Genomic DNA, 21,827 nt, shown 5'->3' with positions numbered 1-21,827 from the left:
TATATTTTCTTAAATCAATGTGTTTCTCCTTTTTTTATCATATATTTTACAATTTTTCTATTTAAATTATAATTTTTTTATCATATTTTTCAATGTTGGTATCTCGTTCTTATTTGTTCCCGATGAAGCCCCGCAAAATGGGACGAAATTTTGGCTACTAATAAATTGTTTTTTACTATTTTGTACCTTTCTTGACCGCCACCCGAACTATCTTCCTATATAATTATATATAGTATATAATAACTATAAATTGTACAAATTTAAACTTTAAAGTAATATAAAAGTTTACATTATCTTGCGTATTATTAGTAAATTTTGGTTGGTTTGTGATAACTAAAATAAGAAATGTAAATATTTGATTGAATGTTTTTAATATGCCTTACAAATACTGCATCAATTGTTGTACCACCTCTTGTAGAACTTTCTAGTGGTGAGTTTATAATTCTTAAAAGTAATTTATCGTGTAGAAAATCTATTAAATGTTTACATAAAGTTTACCTTAAAAATAAAAACAAATTATTTAAATTTACACTAGCAATATTAAAGTATTTAGAGTGGGAACTCGGCTAGACAAACAAAAATAGCTACGTTCGCGGTCAAGTAAAACTCAAATAGTAAATGGGTGTACTATTTTTATTTGAGACGTTTCGCCCCACCTTGCAGGGCTTCGTCAGGGCTAAAAACGATACAAACACTTAGCCCTGCAACGTGTGACGAAACGTCTCAAATAAAAATAGTACACCCGTTTACTATTTGAGTTTTATTTGACCGTACCCGGACCATATACCATTTATTGATACACACGGTCAATAAATGATACGCGCGATCCCCCCACCTACGTTTTGACCTAACCTTCGGTACAGTGTTTATTAACATTTTAAAGATGGTCCCACAACCTTACACGCCTCTCTTATTCACTGCAATGCTATAACCTAAATTATATTTACCGGAAGCAGTTCGCTTATGAAGAGCACGACAGGTAGGGCCCACCCTATCAAGGTCCGAATTGGTGTTCACAAAATAAGAACAAGTGATTAGGTCACCTAACGTCCTTACCAATTTCGTTTTCTAATTACCGTAGACTCTAAACAATTAAAACTCACTACTTGTTCAAAGGTAATTACTCCTTTATCTACATTACCAAACTCAAATATCACTATTGAACTCCCGTTTCGACTGCAAACCATATATTTTGTTCTATCTGTATTTATTTCGAGACCTAGTTCCTGACTAGATACTATCAACGTTATTCTATTTATTTTAATAGTTTCCTCGTCTTCACCCTAAACCTTAAAAAATAATTACATACCCAAGCCAAGTATTTTACTACTAAAGTTGAACCCATTTCGGTATGAATCACATTTCTATTAACGTATTCTAGAGTTAGATTAAATAAGATACAGTCTACAATTTTTGGTGTCAAATGTGGCACTATTCAAGGAAAATAAGTAATATATAATTAGTAAGTTATAAACATGCCGTTATAAAACATTAATATGATTAGGCATGAGGTAACAGTAATTATGGATTACGTAAGTTAGTAGTGTGCAAGGAAAAATTAATAAAGAAGGAAATAAAGGGTAAAGAAAAGTTTGGACTTAAGAAGAAGTAAAAAATACTCAAAATAATAAAAAAACTTACCAAGAATTGCTAAAAATGTCTCAAAGAACAGGTTCTTGACAACTTCAAAGGGAGCTAGCTATAGTGGCTGAAAGAGCGTATTATATACATTAAAAGAGGAAACCATTATATTGATCACTTGTAACAATTTATATTAACTTAAAATAAACTAAGTATTTACAGACAATAATTTTAAGTTCCCTAATAACTAATTTCTAAGTATCGAAAAACTATCTCAATTTTATTGACTTGTGCCCACAGCCACAATATTGAAAGTAAGCAGGAGGGATGTATGATCAAGAAAGGAAATAGAATCATACTTCATGGGTCCTGTATATCCTACACTTCCAAAGGTATATCCTGTATCTTGAGAAATTTTCTTAGGAAAATAAAATTTTGGAAATTGCAAGGCATCATATCATGATGTATTTTGTTTGTTAGGTAACTTATTCAACAAAGTTTATAATATTAATTTGGGCTTTCTACATTAGTTCTTCCTTTAGGTGGGAGCTTAGTATTCACAAGGACAAAGTTTAAGAAGTAACAGTGTCAATAATGTTTCTTTAGTATTAGTAAAAACCTTTGTAGGTATATATTGACAGCGCTCAGATAACAATATTGCATTTATTTAATTTTTTTTAACAGAATGTCTTAGAGAGAAAAAGGTTATTAAAAAATATGAAGATGGTCAACTATTTGTATATATATATATTTATTCAAAAAAAGTTGTGCTGTCCAACTGTATTGGGTTGCTAACTACATAGCTTACTTAAATCTATTTGCACATTATTTTTAAATCCTATAAAATATAGGCAAAGCCAAGTAAACAATATATAATTATAGTATGATTTTTGTTTGTTTTATAACTTTGGTTCTTTTATTTCTAAACTTTATTTATTTTATGTTGGGTATGTTATCTATATTTCGTATTTATGTTAGTATTAAGATTAAATCAATTGAGCACTGTTTTGCTCAATATTTTGGCTAACAAAATTTATTTGAATATTTATTATTTTTGAGAGGCTCTCAGCTTTCAATATACAAATGCTATTTTGCTGGAGTTTGTAAATTATAGGGTTCAAGTAATTAATAAAATCTTAAAAAAAAATTTTTTTCTAGCAAGTTTATTTCTTGAAGAATGTTTTGACTTTCCCTCAATCATATTGACATTACTTATGGGTAGCACTGGATAGCTTCATAGCTACCTTTTCCATTTTTGTTTATTTTGAATTTTAATTAGAATTAAAAGTGAAATAGAGAGACCTGGGCATGCTAACTTCCAGAACCAATTGTGGACAAGTCTTAATATACAACTGTCTCTGAACTGATATGGGTCAATGAGCCATTTGGCCATGTTGAGGTATGGACTACCTCCGGAAAATCAGTAATTTATGGGTTAAATTTCAAGTTAGGAAGGGTGGTGCCATTATGTTTTCTTATTTAGACCCATCAGTGCAACTTTAAAAGAGCTTCAGGATTTTTTATTTGTCCAGAAACAGTACTTCCTCACTGAGGACTGATTTAAACAACACATCATAGGTTGTAGAGGTAAAGGCTTCTATATTTTATAACAAAAATCAAAATAAGTAAATAAACTAATACAAATTTATTTAAGGAATTGAACAAGTTGACCATAAAAAATAATATTTTTAAAATAAAAATAATATATTCTATAATACCCCAGGATACACCTATACTAATTATACAATAATACTCTCGATATATATATATTGATACAACATACATAAATCAAAATTTGATAAAAAAAAAAAATTGATTTTTCAAGAATAAATAAATTAGTCAGTGGATCCATTTTGACAATTTAGTTATTTAAAGAAAATAATTGAATCACAATTTGAAATATTTCATTCGATTCACAATGCATTGAGACATTTTATCCAAGAAATATAAAACTCTCAACATTATGTACTATCAATGATATAACATTTAACAAATACAAACAAAGAAAACTATATAAATATAGAATTAACAATCAATTAGCAGTCTTCTAAAAAAATATTCACAATATATCTTTAATAAAAATACAAAAATTATTCCCGACATTTCACAAGCCAAATTGAAGTCCTTCGCAAACCTACAGTTGGCCTGGATATTGTGGAGAAGTATTCTTTGTTTACCCTCAGTAGATTATAATTTGTTTCTAAATCACGAGCCTCTTGGTTACCAATTTGACGAAATGCATTTAAGCTCCTCAGATTACTGAACTTTTCCATAATATTCCTGCAATAAACAAACTAAATTAAGTGGATAAAAAAAAAAGTATCATAAAAACATATAAAACTAAATAAAATAAAGCCTACTGGAAGTTACACTCTAGATGTCATAGTATTTCATTATGCCAGAAAAGATATGTATATATGCAATATACACTTTAACAATAAAAACAACCTCTTATAATTTCTCTAATATTGGCATGACCAAAAAACAAAAACCTCTTCCACTTTTCAATTCTCGATTTCTTTCTGAACATTGTCTATACCTTTGGATCACTCCTTTGATTTCGAAAAAACTCCATCGTAGCCAAAGTCACAAACCTAATGACTCCTTTCATAATTCTAAGTCAATTTATAAACATTTTAAATCTATTCCCTTCAATCAGAAAGGATGATTGATGATGGAAAAATCAAATACTTTTAATAAGTTCTTTGAGATGGATGTAAAATACATAAATTTAGGTTTGTTATATGATAAGATACACTTTCTCATAAATATTGGTTCAAAATCCTTTAAATATACAGGTCAGAAAATGTTAATGTCATTGAGAATAAGTAAAATATATCATGTGAAAAAGTATTAAACCAGTATTCTACTTTTTGAAAAATTGGAATCTATCACATTCCAGTTTCCATATTTTTTTTTTAAAGTTCAGAAAAACCGGTATCTGATATTGATATGAGAGAAAGACAAAATACGAATAATAACTTATTCAGAAGTTCTATAGACTCATATTTTCTCTTGGATTATATTTCTGAAAGCATAAAGTATTAATTTAAATTTTAGAAGTTCTTTATTTATGAAAGCGAGGAGTGAAGTCACCACAAGAGATGCCTCACACATTATAATAATAACAAAAAATCTGATACATTAATACTTAAATAATAAAATAAATGTTACTTACAACAAAATCTTTGGATCTATTTTATAACATCGACTAATAGAAAGAGATTTAATATTCGCGAGATGATCAGCAATCGATGACATAGATGATGAAGTAATTTCAAGACAATCAGAAATGTCCAATTCCTTAATGTTTGAGCATCTTTTCATTAAAATAGCCAGCTCTAAAAAAAAGTTCGTAGTTATATATTATATGGTGGATAGCCAATATGCATTTTCACCATTTAAGGCATAATGAATAGGTATTTCAGAACAAATAAAAATATACATATATTATGCAACTAATTTTCAACAATCATATTTATATAGAAATTAGGACCATTATTATAATATAAATATGAATATAGAAGAAATCAATGCAATACAACTACCAATAAACATTTTTGGAATACCCATTCCTGAGTTCGAAGTGGTAATGTCTGCACAGGTATTTATTCTTCAAAAGTAGCTTAATTTTCTTAGGAAATATTGAAAAGTAATTTATAAACAATATAATAGGAAAAAGTTAATAAAATGGTTTAACTATCATTCACTTTTAGTGTTATTCTATAACTTTGAACAGACTCAAATAATTATTAAATAAACCAGTGATCCAATGCTGTTTGCTCAACTAACTCAGAAAAAATTCTGTAGGTATTGTAGGTACATTCTTTGATTTTTGAAAATTCAAAAATAATTTTTATTTATTCTTATTTCCTCCAGTTTGCAAATGGTGGCAATATTTGTTTAGGTTTTTCAGCCATATATTACTTACCTTGGAAAATCAGAATGTTTACACCATGATTAGGTAGTTATTTTTTATTATTCCTTAGGGTTCAATCTAAGACTTGCAGTGGAGTATTATGTATTAAATTTTTAATAAGGGATATCATCCTTCTCACAAAAGGTATATCATAACAGGAAAATTAGCAAAAGTTACAATTTCTTCATTTATTGGATTAGAATTGATTCTACAAGTTAAAATTTATAACGGAATTTGGTGGCATGAATGTATTAAGAGTTTAATTTTTAGCTGGTCTCAGGCAGAGATATTACACTAGGAAAATAAGTATTTTTACACTATAAGGAATAATTTTTTTTCTAAAATTTGAAAGTTGGCTTCATTCTACTATAATTAATCATTTTTTAGACCTACTTAGCACTGAATATGAAAGTCAAAACTTATAGTGGAATCAGATTCTGAAGGGACCTTTTAGGTTAAATTTCCAATTTTTTAACAAGTCTTCCAAGAGATATTGCAGTTATAGCATTTGAAGAAACTAAAAACTAAGGGGATTTAAATTTTAAATGATAAATTACTCACCACTCATACTTTGTATTAAGTAAGGATACAAATGACATGTTATTATTATAATATTACAGGGGCGACGGTAGCAGTGTGGCAACGTGCCTATCTACCAATCCAAAGGTTGTGAGTTTGAGCCCGGCCCTGCTCAGGATTTTTTAAGCATAAAATTATACAAAACTCAATCAAAGCCTCTCCCCTTGTGAGGTCTGTTAGCCAATGGGCGGCACTCACAAAAAATAGGCATGGGAGTGATGAACCCACCCCTATCAAGAAACATGCAATGTATTTCTTTAATACATCGTGCGAGGCCTTGGATCTCCACCGTCTGTAATGCCAATAATAATAATAAGGGTACAAATAGGGTTATTAGCACAAAAAAAAATTGTAGCAGTTTTGGGACTGGCCAACAGATGTGAAACTTCTAGAAATAACATAATGTATTAAAATTTTAATAATAATGCTGTGTTACTTCTTACCTCTTACAGTTTAAGGCAGAGAATATTAGTTCCATAATAATAATTAAAATAGAATAGTCATTGCCTAAATCAATTCTAGTAGGAAAATGTTTTATATTGTAATAGGAGAGAATGAGATAAACAGGAGCTCACTCAATCAGACTGGCAATGCTGCTGGCACTGTTAAGCTCCTATTCTTCTATTACAATATAAAAATTTTCCTGCTAGAATTTAACAGTGTTACCCAGCCCAGCACCACTTCCATTTCATAACGTGTCACGAAATCAATTTAATCTAATAATATAATTTTTTTTCTCTTTGTGGAACGTTAGTAAAGAAGAAAAGATAAAAAAGCTAAAACATTGTTTCTTCTTTATGAAATTACCTTGTAAAAATTCAATTTTGTTCATTTACATTGGGAAACATATTATACATAAACAGAACCATAATAGATAGACAAAGTGGGATTTGATTTGTAGAGCAGAATGTGCTAAACACAATGCAGCCTGATTTGAAAGACCTGAGACAGTCTCATATAATCAACTAGTTTATATTTTCATTTCATTGTTATGTTATTTATTCATTATTTCCAAATTTATTAGTCTATTATATATTTTATCTTTTCTGTGTATGATGGTTGTTATCTCTTTATGTTTTTATAGCCCTGATGAAGATCTGAAAATCAGGTCGAAATGTCAGCATAAATAAACAATCTTTTGTTTAATTGTGTTTTTCTGCTGATCGCACCCCCCTATCTCCTTTTACCATAACCTTAAAACCTTAATAAAATACCTAATAAAATTCTTAAAAACAAGTAATTAATAACAATCCAGGCATACTTTATACAAACCTGACAAATATCAAATAAGGCATACATTAAAAAAACAACATATTTTTAATAAAAATATAAAAGAATAACATTAGATCAGTATGTAACAACTGTGGTTATCATTTATTGTTACAGAACAGAAACTATTGGATCAAGTATAATAACCATACAGATAAAGAATTAAGAACTAATATTGTGAATAACAACCATTCAATGTTAAAATAAAATTGAATGGATATAAAAATATCAGAACTAAAATAATGTTAATTTTACTTACGGTCATCATTCAAACTATATTGAAGACCACTTAAATTCAAACTTGAAATTTCACTTGTGATAGATTCGACGAACATATTTACTGCATCTTTATTTAATTTAGTCCATGCTAAATTAATTGATTCCATCCTTAAACAAAATGAAATGTAAATAAATTATAAGAGAGAAAGCATAAAGATGCTTTGACAAGGGATGAGGATGAGCGTGTGATAAATATTATCAGTAACATCTAATTACCATCAAATATAAGGTATAATTTACAAATGGGAAGCTATAGTACCTGCTTCATGGCTAAAATACTTTCTCTAATAAGATATAGGAGAATTATTTCTTACTAAATAATTTATAAATATTTCATAAACATTAATATGATACAAAACACCATTAACATACCGATAACTGTAACTGTATGATTGTACTGTCACAATAACTCTGGTGTGATAGTTGATAGTACAAGTTATGTCAGTGAAAAAACTGTCACTTCAACTATCACATGAATACGCTGACAGTGAACTACCATACAGTTTCGGTTATTGCAGCAAAAGTCACAGCCACTACCATGGTATAACTGGTTGATAGTAACAGTCATGGCAGTTTTACTATCATCAAAGTTATATTGCACTGGGTTTGGCATGATAGTTGATTATACAATTAATGCCAGTAGACTAAGTCATGTTAACTGTCATATTTAACTTCCACTAGTACGTGAGCTGTAGCAACATATCAACCTTACCAAATGCAATAATAATAGGCAGGAAAATATTATCTTAAATATTAGTCCAAGAACTTAAAATTACATCAGCACCAGACCCCAAAAATAAGTCTCCCTGCTCAGCTCAAAAAATAAATCCACCTATGTCCCCAAAATTATAATTATCCCAGGCCTCAAAAATAAATCTATCCCGGTACACCTATGTTCTAAAATTCAAAATCTAAGTAAAAATAATAACTTATAAGTCATAGAAAAATCTGGTGCAGAGTGCGAATCACAGAACTTTCACTTACTGACCTACTGCAGCTGTCCCTGAGTTGTGTGTAGTTTGATGGGCATATGTTGAAATAATCGCTACTTATGTGATTTTGCACACACCCACAGACACACACAAAATTTTGTGAGACTAGGTTGTTTGGACACAGGGGACCTCAAAATGTTTATTTCCGTCAGAAACTTGTATTCAAAACTTTGCACGACTTATACTTAATTTATTAATTTAAAACACGCAATACTTATTTTATTTAATGTATAGACAAATGAAAGTAAAAAACTAATGAATTCATATAAAATACAGCTTCTATTATCAGAAGGAATTATAAAAGAATATAATGAACAGTAGCCAAAAAATAAAAAAAATTACCTTTTACAGTTAGAACAAATGAGCTGAAGACCTTCTCGATCTAATCCCTCAACCATTGCAAAGTTTAATGTGTTAAGATCACGGTTTTTTGCTATTTCAGAGCAAACCTCCACTGATAACTCACAGCTTTCTAAACTTAGTTTTTTCAAATTTCTACATTTTGACAAAAAAATTGCCAAATCTGAAAAGTATTAAGTCATTATAATTGAGAATAACAGATAATATAGATATGAATTACAAGCAAAGACTGATTTCTATTATCAATCACTGTAGCATAATTTAAAAAATATTGAATATAATATAGTAATAATAAACTGAGAATTAAATAGAATTTAGCATCTAGTAAGAATTTAGAATTGAACTTGTAATTCCAATCACATATTTATCAAGCTAAAAATATCCATAAACAAACTTCAAGAGAATCTGAAGTATATCTTATCAACTATAGCATTTTTATTTTACAGTGTCTTCATTTGCTAAATCAAACACAATATGCCATTAGACACGATATGCTAATAAGTAAAAACATACATAAACACAATAATAATCAATATATTGTAATATACTGAACCTGCTTCTGATTATTTCTTTAGTAAAAATATTTTCTTATTAACCCTATGGGTAATAAAATTCATACAAAAAAAGCCAAGAGCCTACTATGTGTTGCTGACAAGGAGCAGTGATTTGGATTGTTACGTTAGGTAAAGCAAGCGTTGATTGCATTGACAAGAGGACTGCCCCTAGTTGGAGATGTATACACAAAATAGAGAAGCATTGATGAGTTTAATGAGTCTGGTGTACACCTTTAAAGAACACACTAACGTATTATTTTAAGACACTTATTTTTTTTTTTTTTGTCAGCCCAAGACTTCCATTGAAGTCCTATACTGCCTAACCATGGAGGGGGTCAAGTTGTTCATTTTGTGGGACCGCCACTTAATGAAAAAAGTCAACACCCCAGGCCGGATTCGAACCGGTGCCGCCCACAGATCTCAGATTGATAGACCTCTGCCTATCCATCTGAGGTATGGATGGCCCTAAAACACTTATCTATTTGTTTAGATTTTTATTTAGGTGTTGTATTGAGTTATATTTTGTACTATGGACAAACATCATTGAAGAGTAATGATGATATACTAATAAAGATTATGCTAAGGATATTATGACTCAATCAAGGGATGATCAAAGAAATAACACTTCTTAGAGTTTAAATAATCAGCTAATCGATTCTTTCTTCCAAAATTATAAATAAGGAACAAAGCCAAGTTCACTCCCTCATTTCCTACGGCAGTCTTGATCTATGTCTGTAGCCAATCTCTGGCTTATAATTGACCTAGCACAGATCTCTCCTTTCCTCTCAACTATGCTGAAGAATCCCTCAACTCAGTCTTCCTTCATTCTCCTCTTTCTTTTTCTCTTGACTAGGCTATGGCTCGTCCGTTTTTGTTGCTCTGACTTTTCCTTCCTTTTACCTTCTATATCTCTTCTCATCTGTCAGAATGTTGTCCTGCTTATTACCCACCCTCGTTCAGAGCTCACAATACAGGTAATTTCCTTAAAACCCTACGTAGCCTACCATCTATAGTTTTCATGGAATAATCCCTAGATCATGCTATAGATGCCAGGAATTGAGTCAATATAAATATTGCTCATATCTTAAGCGGGACTAAATACATTTTTGGTACATAAAAAACATACTACATAATTACATTTGTGATTTTTGGTTTCCCTTAGAAAAGGAAATATAAGTATAAATATATTAATAAAATAAAATTCAGGAACATTGTCATATATATAAATACAAACAGATACATGTGTCTGTATATATATTTCACTCCGTAGTGGTTGAAAGTAAGACCTAGGACAGAGGTCGGCAAACCATAACTCACAAAGCACATGTTGCAATTTCAATAACACAAGTCAACAAAACCAAAAAACAAAGGATTTTTTTTGTTTATATTTCAAGCCTTTGATTATATACATAAATTTTATATATATATATCTTTTTTTTTTTGTGAAATATTTGTTCTACAAGAATAGTTAGATAGATGGGCTGAAATAAAAGTAAAACAAATGTATACTTTTATTTCAGCCCATAAGAGAGTATTTAGGCTCGATGGTTCTTTTAAAAATCGCAGACAATCAAAACATTGAAAAGTAGATTTTGAAAGAAATGTGAAAAAAAAATTAAGTTAAATTATACAAATTTTCATATTTTAAGAAAAATAATAAACATAAATCAGGCGTATAGAACATAAGAAGTTATAGGAATAATTATTACATTGAAATAAAACATGAATAAAATAAATAAAAGATGTACTGAAGTCGAGAGAAACTCTTATGTTAAAAGAGCACAAGAGAAATATATTATAAAAGCACTCTAGTCCTACTGAGTTTATTTAACTAATTTTAAAATATGAGAGTGAGTAAAGAGAAAAAAATAAAAATAAAACCATAACTCTATTTGAACAGATTACCTTCAGTTGTTATTAGGCAATAACTCATGTCTAAGTATTCAATCTTTGAATAAAAGTCAGACATTCTGAAACTTAATTGTTTGGACCAGACAGGAGAATGTACCTAAAATAAATATAAAACCTGTAATTAGAGGTATGAATTTTAATGAGTAAGTACACATGGCATACATTCATATAAATCAATTACTTTGGCTTCTTTCAATCTGAGGACTTTAACACCTCTTTTCATGATGTAGGCTAGAGAATTACTGCTAAGAGATTTTGAAGCGAGATCTATCCGTGGCCACAAACTTTCATCATAGGCTAATCTCCTGAATCTTCGGCTAACTTGTGCAGTAACTTTGAGATCTTCATGTGAAAAGTAATTAAAAATCCCTAGTACTATTTCATCAGATAAGGTAGAGAACACATCTAAAGAAGAAATATTAACTCAGAATAAATGCATACATTAAAAATTCCATCAATACATATCATATCTCACAATTTAATGTATACCATTAGAAATATTGAGGGCCTTAAGTTTCTGCCGATATATAAACTGATCAGATTTGATTAATTTACATTTTCGAGTTTCTTCATACTCTCTTGCTTCACATGCAGCTAGGTCATTATAAACAAAATCCTACAAACCATAATACAGAGTATATTTAGTCAAAATATGGAAACATATTCTAGAAGGCAAATTTCATTCAGTAGTTTTAAGTAACCTCATTTTTTCCACTTCTCTCTCTTTTTCTACGCTCAGGTACCACTCCTATTTTTTCTGGCAAAACATCAACTCCTAAATCTTTCATTTCATCGAGACTTAGGTCATGACTTATATTCCAAAAACTGTTATTGTTGTCAGTTTTTTTTAATTCATTCCTGCAAATAAAGATTCAGTACAACTATTTCTTGAAGTAGAAAAAAGGCTGAATGAATTATTTAACAAATACAGGAATAAATAAATAATTTCATGAAGTACACATGTAAAATAACTCATTATTGTTACTCTTGGATTGTTGCAAAAGCTAATTATTTAAATAAATCGAGTAAAAAAAAAAAATAAGCACCACCTAACAATAAAAACTTTAATTCTTACATTTTATCTTTATTAACTTCATAGTAAAGTTCTTCCATACACTTCTCCATCGAGAAACTTAGATCAATTCAGAAACATTATTCTCATTCACGGCTTTGATTATTCTCTCATTGCGCGGTAATCCAAATCATCAACAATTGTGCCTTTACGATAATGTTCCAAAAACCTTTGCTTGTTAAAACCTTAAATTGATATATTTTCGTTCAGTGTGAAACAAATTTACTCCTCATGTGATATTTTTATTCTTTATTAGTAATTATAATTACTAATATTCAAAACAGTATTATATATCATTTTTTTAGAAATTTCATATCATTACATTGGAAGTTATCGTTGACATTTTGTGATGGGTACGACATAAAACGATATAAGAATTTTTTTTATTTGGAAGAAATAATTTTCGAACACTAGAAAAATTCAAAGTTTAACAATTATTATAAAATCATGATGGCTTATGTACAGGCTGATAATGACAGAAATCATATTGGAGACCCTTGTATGAATAGCTTGGTTTGTTGTGGAGCTACGATTGAGAAGCAGTGATTGTGGGTTAGGTGGTCGTTATGGCCTTTTTTGAATCAAACTTTTACTAAATTTTCTAATATCGATTCTCTTAAAGTGTTGCTAAGGCACAATTAAATTTTTGTATACAGTCTAATGGCCATATTCAGTACTCCTAGTCATCTTTAAAAGGCCAAGTTTCCAATTTTTTAAATTTTCTTTGTTCTAGTGGCATTCAGTCTAAGATTGTTTTTAATTGTTGGCGTTCCTTTACTTATAATTATCTTATTGGTTAGATCTTGAATAGTCTATTACTAAATTAATTTTATTAGGTTTGTTAAAGAACTTAGTTTATTTTGTAATATCCTGTGTAAAATGAATGGTGTGTTATTTTCACATATATTGTGATTCCTTATGAGCGGCCAAAGATTTACATTTAAAAATGATAGGAAGTTATGAAGCTAGTTACCAACAGTTTGGAGATGACTGTGAAGATACTCCTCCTCAGGAGAGTGGAGTGTTAATTCATGTTGTTCCTGAGCTAGGCAAAGGTAATTCATAAATAACTTAAAAAACACTATTTCATTATAAGCCATGGCTTGCATGATTTTCATTTAAAACAACAGTAGTCAATTTATTATAACTTAGATTAAAGTCGTTTTAACAATTTCATTCGGTTGTTTACTTACTTGTGCTATTTCACCATTTTTCTATGAAATATGTTTAAAAAAAAAAATATGTTGCTATGTTTTTCTATTCAATAATTTTTATTTTACCAATCAAATTGAATGAATTACCATATTATTTACTAAAAAAAGTAGGAAACCGTGAGATTTATTACTGCTAGAAAATATAAGTTTATAGGTATGATTCTACATACCTATATCTGACTGTCCATATCTGTACGAAGTATGATTAGTACATGTTTTTCCCTCCCAAAACATATACTACGTATGCACCAGGCAGTCAGTTGTTGGAACAAATCCATTGTTTTGTACTAAGACTACTTAATTTCTCTTTAAGATTTTTTGTTATTTAAAAATGGGATATGAACTTTTTATTTGTTGACTGGGTTATATGTTTACATTACGAATAGAATTGGTTTAATACTTCTGAAAAGTAGTTCAAATGTTCTAAATTTCACTTAATGATCTTTAAGGCACCTCAGATGCATACTTGAATTATTTCCAACTTTATACTTGAATTATTTCCAACTTTATACTTGAATTATTTCCAACTTTATACAATATGTATTATTAGTATATAAAGTTGTTTTTATTTTCCTTAGTTTTTTGTCATGCAATACTGTTAGGTTTTGAATGATGATGATATATTTTAGTCAGACTACCACTGGCAATTAAATTCCAAGGAAATTAACTTCTTTTTTTTAGACATTATTAAGTTTTATTATTAATGTACATTAATACTTTTTCTGTGCTAGTATGGAAAGTAAGTAAATTATAGGAAGGATATAAGTTGTACAATTATAATTAAAACCATAAAGTAGGGTCTTTTGTTTTATTGTAATGGTCCTAGCTTTGGACCATAAATATTAGAGAATATTATATATAAAATATAAAAGAATATTTTAATATAGAGATGAAATTGTTTTTGTTTATTGCTACCATTGTTCTTATTGAAATACCTCTCATCTGATGTTGAATTCCCTTTTTACTGGATTAAATAATTTTACAGCAGACAATAGTTTTTCTCTGATTGTAGATTTAGTTTAAATTTATTTTCTATTATGTGTGCTGCAAGGTATTTTGAGCAATTAAACTACTCAATTATTTTTTTTATCTACATAGACAAGGCATAACTTGTGATCCTGCTGCTTTTCTATCTTCTTTATTTTAGCCTTTTCTTCATTAATATTAATGTTTATTTTTTTAGCTTCTCTTAAGATCTCATCAATATACAGAAGATTCCTGTCATTTTTTATTAACATCACCTTTCGAAAAAAAAAAAAATATAAATAACTGGAAATACAGAAATATTTATTGTTTACATATAATAAGTTGTGTCCATTTAAGTCTCAAACACTCTTTATAAATACTTAAAACATTTTGGCCAACCTGGCCATCCTTGAGGACAATTTCAACTATAAATTCATACCTCACATCCAACTAAAATTCTTTGCAGGCTAATCTTAAACCTGGTCTTATAATTTTAGTCAAATTAATGTGTATTTTGTCACTTTTTTATTTAATTATTTAAATAACTTTGTTAAGTGAGTGATAATAGTGTAAGATAATTGTAATTAAAATTAAATAAAAAAGTGACAAAGTAAGTTAATTTTAATAAAATTATTAGACCTGGGCAGATTAGCCTGCAAAAACTTTTTATAGTTGGATGTTAGGTGTGAATTTATAGTTATGATTGTCCTTGAAGATGGCCAGGTTGGCCAAAGCGTTTAAAGTCTTTATAAAGAGTGTTTGAGACTTAAATGGACACAATTTATTTTATTTAAATAATAAAACCAGTCTCGATGAAGTAATAAGATTATATATAAAATATTTATTTATAAATTTAGTTAATTTATGCCTTTTTCTCACCCTCCTTTACCTTTTATAGCTTCAAATTAACAAAACTTTTAATTTTTCCTCTTCAAATTACTATATATATTTTTTTTTAATATTTTTTAGCAGAGAAATGGGCTCATATGGTAGATTTAGACGCCTTCTTTACACGGGTGTACCAATATCATCAACGACATGGTTTCAAATGTATGGCTGTGCAGGAAGTTTTCGAAGTTTTTCAATTTGTGTTTGTTGTTGTATTTACTATTGGCCTTCTTAAATGTGTTGACTATTCTATCCTCTTCAGGTAAAAATAGATAAAAGTAATTTTAGGCAGTATTTATCCTTAAGACTTTTATACTACTTATCGCACTGCAGTAATTCTATGAGTAACTGCTCAAAATCTGGATCTGTACTTCTCAAAAAGTAGTCAGTCCTGAAATATTTGGCTTGGCGTTTATAGAATTGGTGGCATTTAAACATTTTTTGAACTGTACTCCTTTTATTCTCGCAGTGTGATTTTTAGTATTGTATTGTATATACTATAATCAATTATAATTGAAAATTAAGGTTGTTGTAAAGAGAACAAAGTAAAGTAATATGATTATTTTATGTTTGAATTACAATCTTATCATTTGGACCATGGCTCATTGCTTAGTGATAAAAAAAACTATGTTATTATATCAGGAACCAGATTTTTGGACCTATACATTTTCCTCTGCATCTTGTACTCTTATTTCCATAAGTTGATAAAGATGGATTCTTATGAGAGATTGAATTTTATGATACTTTAATTCTTTATGTTTATTTGATTTTCCGCAAATTTTATTCACAAATTGTAATAAACCTTCTAAAATTGTTTTTGGTGAATTACTCCCCCGGTATATTAGAAAATCAACAATATCAAATCAGTCTTGTAACAGTTTTGCATTTATTGTTAGCATTGTGATTTAGTTTAATATTTGTATAGTTATATCTGTTTTGTTTTTTTTAAACAATTTTTGATTTATAAACAGTATTATAATTTAATCTGTTTTCTTAATAATAACTTATTTTATATTACACTCTCTTCATAAATCAAAACTAAACAAAAAAGTCGATGCAGAATAATCAAAATAATAATCAATGCCCAAAGCATATAAAGTTAGGTCGTTATTTATTAATGAGGTCTTAATCAAAACTAGCAAAGTAAATTTGTTTAACACATTGTAAATGCCTTTCTTAAATATGGAATTTGAGTATTCATATAGTAGTCTAAAATCTTTACAAATGAAAAATCAATAAAATATAATTTAAACTGGAAAATAAATACAATGATATGATATTCAAGAAAACATTGTTTAAAATGTAAAAATATGTTTATATACATAAATATTATAAAATATAAAAACATAAATTTTTTTTAATTCAATTTTTGGGTTCTACTTATCTTTAGAAATGTTTAACAACAAATTTTGATTGGGGGTTAATTTTTTTTGTAAATTACAATAGAGTATTATTGAAAATATGGATTACAGTGCTTAGGTTGGAATAAATATATGAAAAACCAGTTTGTAATTTCTAAATTTATAATTATTTTTTGAAATAACAATCAGCTTACTAATTAGTGCATGTGATTAAAAACAAACCACAAAGTTACAAGAAAAATTCAAGATGGTGGCTGGTTGACAATACAGCTGCCTGGTTTTGTAGAGAGGAATGATTTCCCTTGTTGAGAGTAAAGCACCGCCCCCAAATTTTTCCGTTAACTTGAGATGGTATAATTATCATTGATTTATCTAGTTAGATAATGGAATGTTTTTAATTTAATTTAACTTTTTTATTCCTATTTGAAGATATATTCAGTTTGTGAATTTAATTTTGTTATTATAAAAATTAAACTATTCTTCTTTTTATTAGTGTTTATTAATATTTTTCCTATCAGGGACAAAGCTGTGAATGGTACTAAAACAAAAGTGACTATTGCTGATGCAATCCTACCTTCTGATGAATGTATCGCAAATTTGGAAGTATTTGAATGGACAGTTCTTACTGTAGGATTGCTTGTTTTGATGTTACGTGTCGTAAAAACTACATATAACTTGTACAAATATCATGATGTTCGAAATTTTTATAACACTGCTCTGAACATCAAAGATGTAAGTATTATGTCAATTAATTTATAATAGTACTTGCCTGATTATGCAGAACAAATAATTTACTTCTTTATAAATCTTATAATAATCTTATCAAATTGTGTGCCTGTATGGAACTCACATTGAAAATTGAAATTTTAATTTTTTTTTAAAGATTTTCATGTACAGAAATGGGTGCTAACTTGTTTCTTATTATTTGAGGTAGAATAAATTAAATTAAAACAATTACCAGCTTTATCTGATTTTTTTACCAAGCACCATCCTTAATTTTTCTAATTTTGCTTCCCTATGTGTTTTTACTTGCCATTCATATATTATTTTCCCACAACATATTTCCATATAAACTGACCAAATTAACTTCAATCTTGAATGTGTTACCCATTCTGCAAAAATTATGTAGTTGTACAGACTTGCTTTTACACATTCACTTGTCTTGGTATAATGTATTCTACTTGAATGGACTATAACCAATGTTAGGATTCTTGTTTTGATTCTACGTCTAATAAAAATTAATTTTGAATTTTAAATCTATTGGAAATCCTTCAAAGATTTCAGTCTTTTACATTTTCTGTAATAAGTAAAATGTATGTTGTATAAATATGATGTGTATATCTGTATAAAATTTCATGAAATTACAATTTTTTAATCTAGAGTGATCTTGAAAATGTAACTTGGCATGAAGTTCAAAAACGTCTACTCGATGTACAGAAGGAACAGCTGATATGTATACACAAAACAGAGCTGACAGAATTGGATATATACCATAGAATTTTAAGGTAAACCATATTACTTCTATTTTAACTTTCACTTACCTATGTTTGTTATTATATGTTGAATGACTAATAATACTTTTTCTTGAAAACTTTTATTAAATGCCTTCCTAGTTTAGTAACAGTTGTGAATTTGGTTCTTCATAAAGAGTACTGGAAGCCAGATATTTGGTAATAAATGTAATGATATCCGCATCACTTAACTTAAATATTTCGTAATTATCTTTCATTTATTATTTCTAACTATGAGAACTGTTTATTTTGTTCAAATAAACAAAATAAAACGTACTTCTTTTGGTAAATTTTTTTAAAAATATTCATTATACAAGCCCTGTCTAGATTATTTCAATGAGAATAAAATCTAGCTGAAATTAAAGACCAATTAATTTTACATTGACGTGCTAAGTTTAATCAAAATTACTTGAGTCATTTTTGAGAAAATAATAAAAATATGAATAATCAATGCTATAAAGTGGCACTTCCGCTCTGTCCACTTTATCGCAAAAGTTACTTTCACACCCCAGCCTTAATATGTAATTTCAGTTTCGTATGACTTTTCGTTTTTTCGCTAGGCTGTTCACAGATACACGCATACACAGATCAATTTGTGAGACTAGTTTTTTGGACTTCGGGGACCTCTAAACATGTATTTCTGTTGAAAACTTAAAGTCAAAATTTTATACTATCACAATAATTTCCATTACCTTCCTGGATTGTATCAGTTCAGATTTTTAAAAATTTATTATTATTATATTCCTTACTTTATTATGTGTTGTACTTTTTAGGTTTAAAAATTACATGGTTGCCATGATAAATAAATCTTTGATACCACCTAAATTTCATCTTCCGCTCGTAGGAGAGGTCATCTACTTCAGTCATGGTTTCAAATTCAATCTAGAAATGATTCTATATTGTAAGTTTTATTTATTTATTTTTTTAATTCTAGTTTTTAAATATTGCTCAATTTAACTATCTTAAAGTTTCCTCTTCCCGTTTCAAGCTAATATTCGAAAAGTAATATAGGACCGTCACTCCCAGGGGGTCTTAGTGTGGCGGGTTTGGCAGGGAAGGATGGCCTTTTTTTGTGTTATGATCTCCTCTTGCGAGATTGTGACATGTTGTACATCGACCAACCTACTCGCTATAATTGTCTGTTTGAAAAGTGAGATAAGTAAGGCTACCACCATGGAGGGTGGATTTCATGCCGTTTTTCAATTTCCGGCGCTTTTTAAACATTGCTGGATTTATCTATTGATTATTTTGAATTAGTTGACTTTTTTTCAGTTGTTTTGTGTAATTTAGTCCTGAAATGAAAAGCTGCTTTCATTCCTAATCAAACTTAGAAGAAGTATTGAATTTATCTATTTCAAAAAAGTATGGGTCAATAACTTAATAACTGATTGAACATTACAGATTAAAAAGATCGATGGCTAGACCTTTCTTTAAAGGGTCATTAATATGGTGGCTTTTTTTGACATATTTAATTTCTCCTCGATATTAATTTTGTTTTGTTAGTGGATGGTTAATTTTTTAATGAAGTAACTACTCAGTTCTCATTTTGGGACTTAATGAACTCTGTTTCAAAACCAATCCCTTTAGAAAAAAGCCTTTATCTATCAATTGAACCATGTTTCATATTCATGGTATTAACATCTTTAGAAAAAATTCATGGATCATATTTGTGATATTAACCACTCTAGGAAGGAAATATTCAAGGTTAAGAATAGCAGCAAATTCCACAAAAAATATATTTTTTTTAAAGGAGAAAACTCCTATTTTTCAGAAAAATGTCTTAAAATTCTAGGATATGAGAAAAATAATTTTTTATCAATTTCCTTAATTTTCTCTACATATTCGGACAGTGTATTTTCAGTTAAAAATATAACTTTCCCGTGAAGTAACACAAGTTTGAATCTTTGAGCTTAATAAAATTTATTTGATTTAAAAAAAAAAAAATAATAATAATACCTAATAGTCAAAAACTTGGAATAATGGACTATTCTGGTATAGTATGTCTGTTGCCCTCTTTAGTATGCTAAAGAGTTCTATTTTTTCGTGTTATGATTTCCTCTTGTGAGATTGTGACATGTACACATGACATGTACACATGTTGACATGACATTGACCAACCTATTCGCTGCTATAATTGTCTGTTTTTAAAGTCAGATAAGTAAGTCTACCATGGAGGGTGGGAGTGGAGGGTTTTATGCCATTTTTCAGTTCAGGTGCTTTTTTTTTGTGTTTTCTCCTCTTGTGAGATTGTGACAAGTCGTACAGCGACTGACTTAATCATTATAAGTGTATGTTTGAAAAGCCAGATAAGTAAATCTACCATGGAGGGTGGAAGTTCACTTTAATATGATGGTATAATTTTAAAACCAATAGTGAATTATATTATGCTGAAGAGGGAGACAGTATTTCCAAAACTTCCAAGAATAGAATAAATATATGTTTTAAAAACAGTGTATTTTTATTCTAAGTTTCTGACTTTTTGGCAGTTATAATTTTAAAAAAAGTACAGGTCATACAATGAAACAAGTTGAAATTTATTTGGTCAAAGCTTTAAGTGAAATGGTGTATATTGGATATTTTTAACATTATTCGGGTGCAAATCTGTTTTAGGGGGACCATCTTCACCTTTTCAAGAAAGCTTCCGTTTAAAGGATGATTATAAAAAAATTGCTAAGCGAAAGGAATTAGCTGCTCATCTGTCAAGACATATCTCATACGTTGCTATTGGGAATTTCCTGCTTTGTCCTCTGATATTACTGTGGCAGATATTGTATGCATTCTTCAATTATGCTGAGGTATAAAAATAAAATATTAGCATGGGTGTTGTGACAATTCACTGATTAATTCATTTATTATTTTCAATAAGGAATCTTCATTCAAAAGAAAAAGATGTTTGCCATTGTGTTTATAGAGGCTTATTATAGCATTAAGTTAAGGTATATTATGGAACAAGCCGAAATTCTACTCCATTTTTATGAAATAATTATGCAATTTGAAATTCCGTCTCCATAAAATACCTGTGTTTTCAGTATAACTACTTACAAACTACTAAACTAAGTTTTATTTATAAGAAATATGTAAAATGAAATATTTAATAAGGTGCATGCTTTCCTGCTTTGATTCCCTATGACTTTCCTCATGTAGTTATTTGCAATACCATGTCTACACCAACCATCCAGACCTTGGAAGACCTAAAAAGAATCATTTGGGAAGAAACAGACAACATAGTCATCGTTATAATTGAGGAAGTTTTGGGAAACTCAGAATTTAGTTTCCCCAGTATATCACTAATGAAGAGGATCACTTACCCAGTATAATTTATATAATTATGTGAAAAAACATATATATATATATTTACTACTTAAAAAAAA

At 28.8% G+C, this 21,827-nt stretch overlaps 2 protein-coding genes across 3 annotated transcripts in view; one reads left to right on the top strand and one right to left on the bottom strand.

The window, feature by feature from the left end:
• Positions 1–3,617: 3,617 nt before the first annotated feature.
• LOC106685279 (S-phase kinase-associated protein 2) lies at positions 3,618–12,797 on the bottom strand. Its single transcript, XM_014427854.3, has 9 exons — positions 12,520–12,797; positions 12,146–12,302; positions 11,934–12,060; positions 11,626–11,849; positions 11,439–11,541; positions 8,962–9,142; positions 7,608–7,735; positions 4,760–4,922; positions 3,618–3,861 (listed from the first exon to the last, which is right to left on the bottom strand). Exons 1-9 carry the CDS (start codon positions 12,567–12,569, stop codon positions 3,672–3,674), a joined length of 1,323 nt encoding a protein of 440 aa, XP_014283340.1. The 5' UTR covers positions 12,570–12,797; the 3' UTR covers positions 3,618–3,671.
• Positions 12,798–13,003: 206 nt separating this feature from the next.
• Positions 13,004–21,827, top strand: part of Atg9 (autophagy-related protein 9) — a 25,035-nt gene continuing 16,211 nt past the window's right edge. For both annotated transcript variants that reach the window (XM_014427853.2, XM_014427852.2), the window contains exons 1-6: positions 13,004–13,571; positions 15,666–15,846; positions 17,464–17,677; positions 18,326–18,450; positions 19,230–19,357; positions 21,067–21,251. In XM_014427853.2, coding sequence (XP_014283339.1) covers positions 13,463–13,571; positions 15,666–15,846; positions 17,464–17,677; positions 18,326–18,450; positions 19,230–19,357; positions 21,067–21,251 — 942 coding nt within the window. In that variant the 5' untranslated portion in view covers positions 13,004–13,462. The remainder of the gene's footprint in view (positions 13,572–15,665; positions 15,847–17,463; positions 17,678–18,325; positions 18,451–19,229; positions 19,358–21,066; positions 21,252–21,827) is intronic.

The sequence above is a fragment of the Halyomorpha halys genome, unplaced genomic scaffold (genome assembly GCF_000696795.3).
Source record: "Halyomorpha halys isolate HHAL.00 unplaced genomic scaffold, Hhal_1.1 Scaffold676.1, whole genome shotgun sequence".
In the NCBI taxonomy this organism is placed as follows: Eukaryota; Metazoa; Arthropoda; class Insecta; order Hemiptera; family Pentatomidae; genus Halyomorpha; species Halyomorpha halys.
The sequence above is the reverse complement of the archived record's forward strand: the minus strand, read 5'-3'. Positions and strand labels throughout refer to the sequence as shown.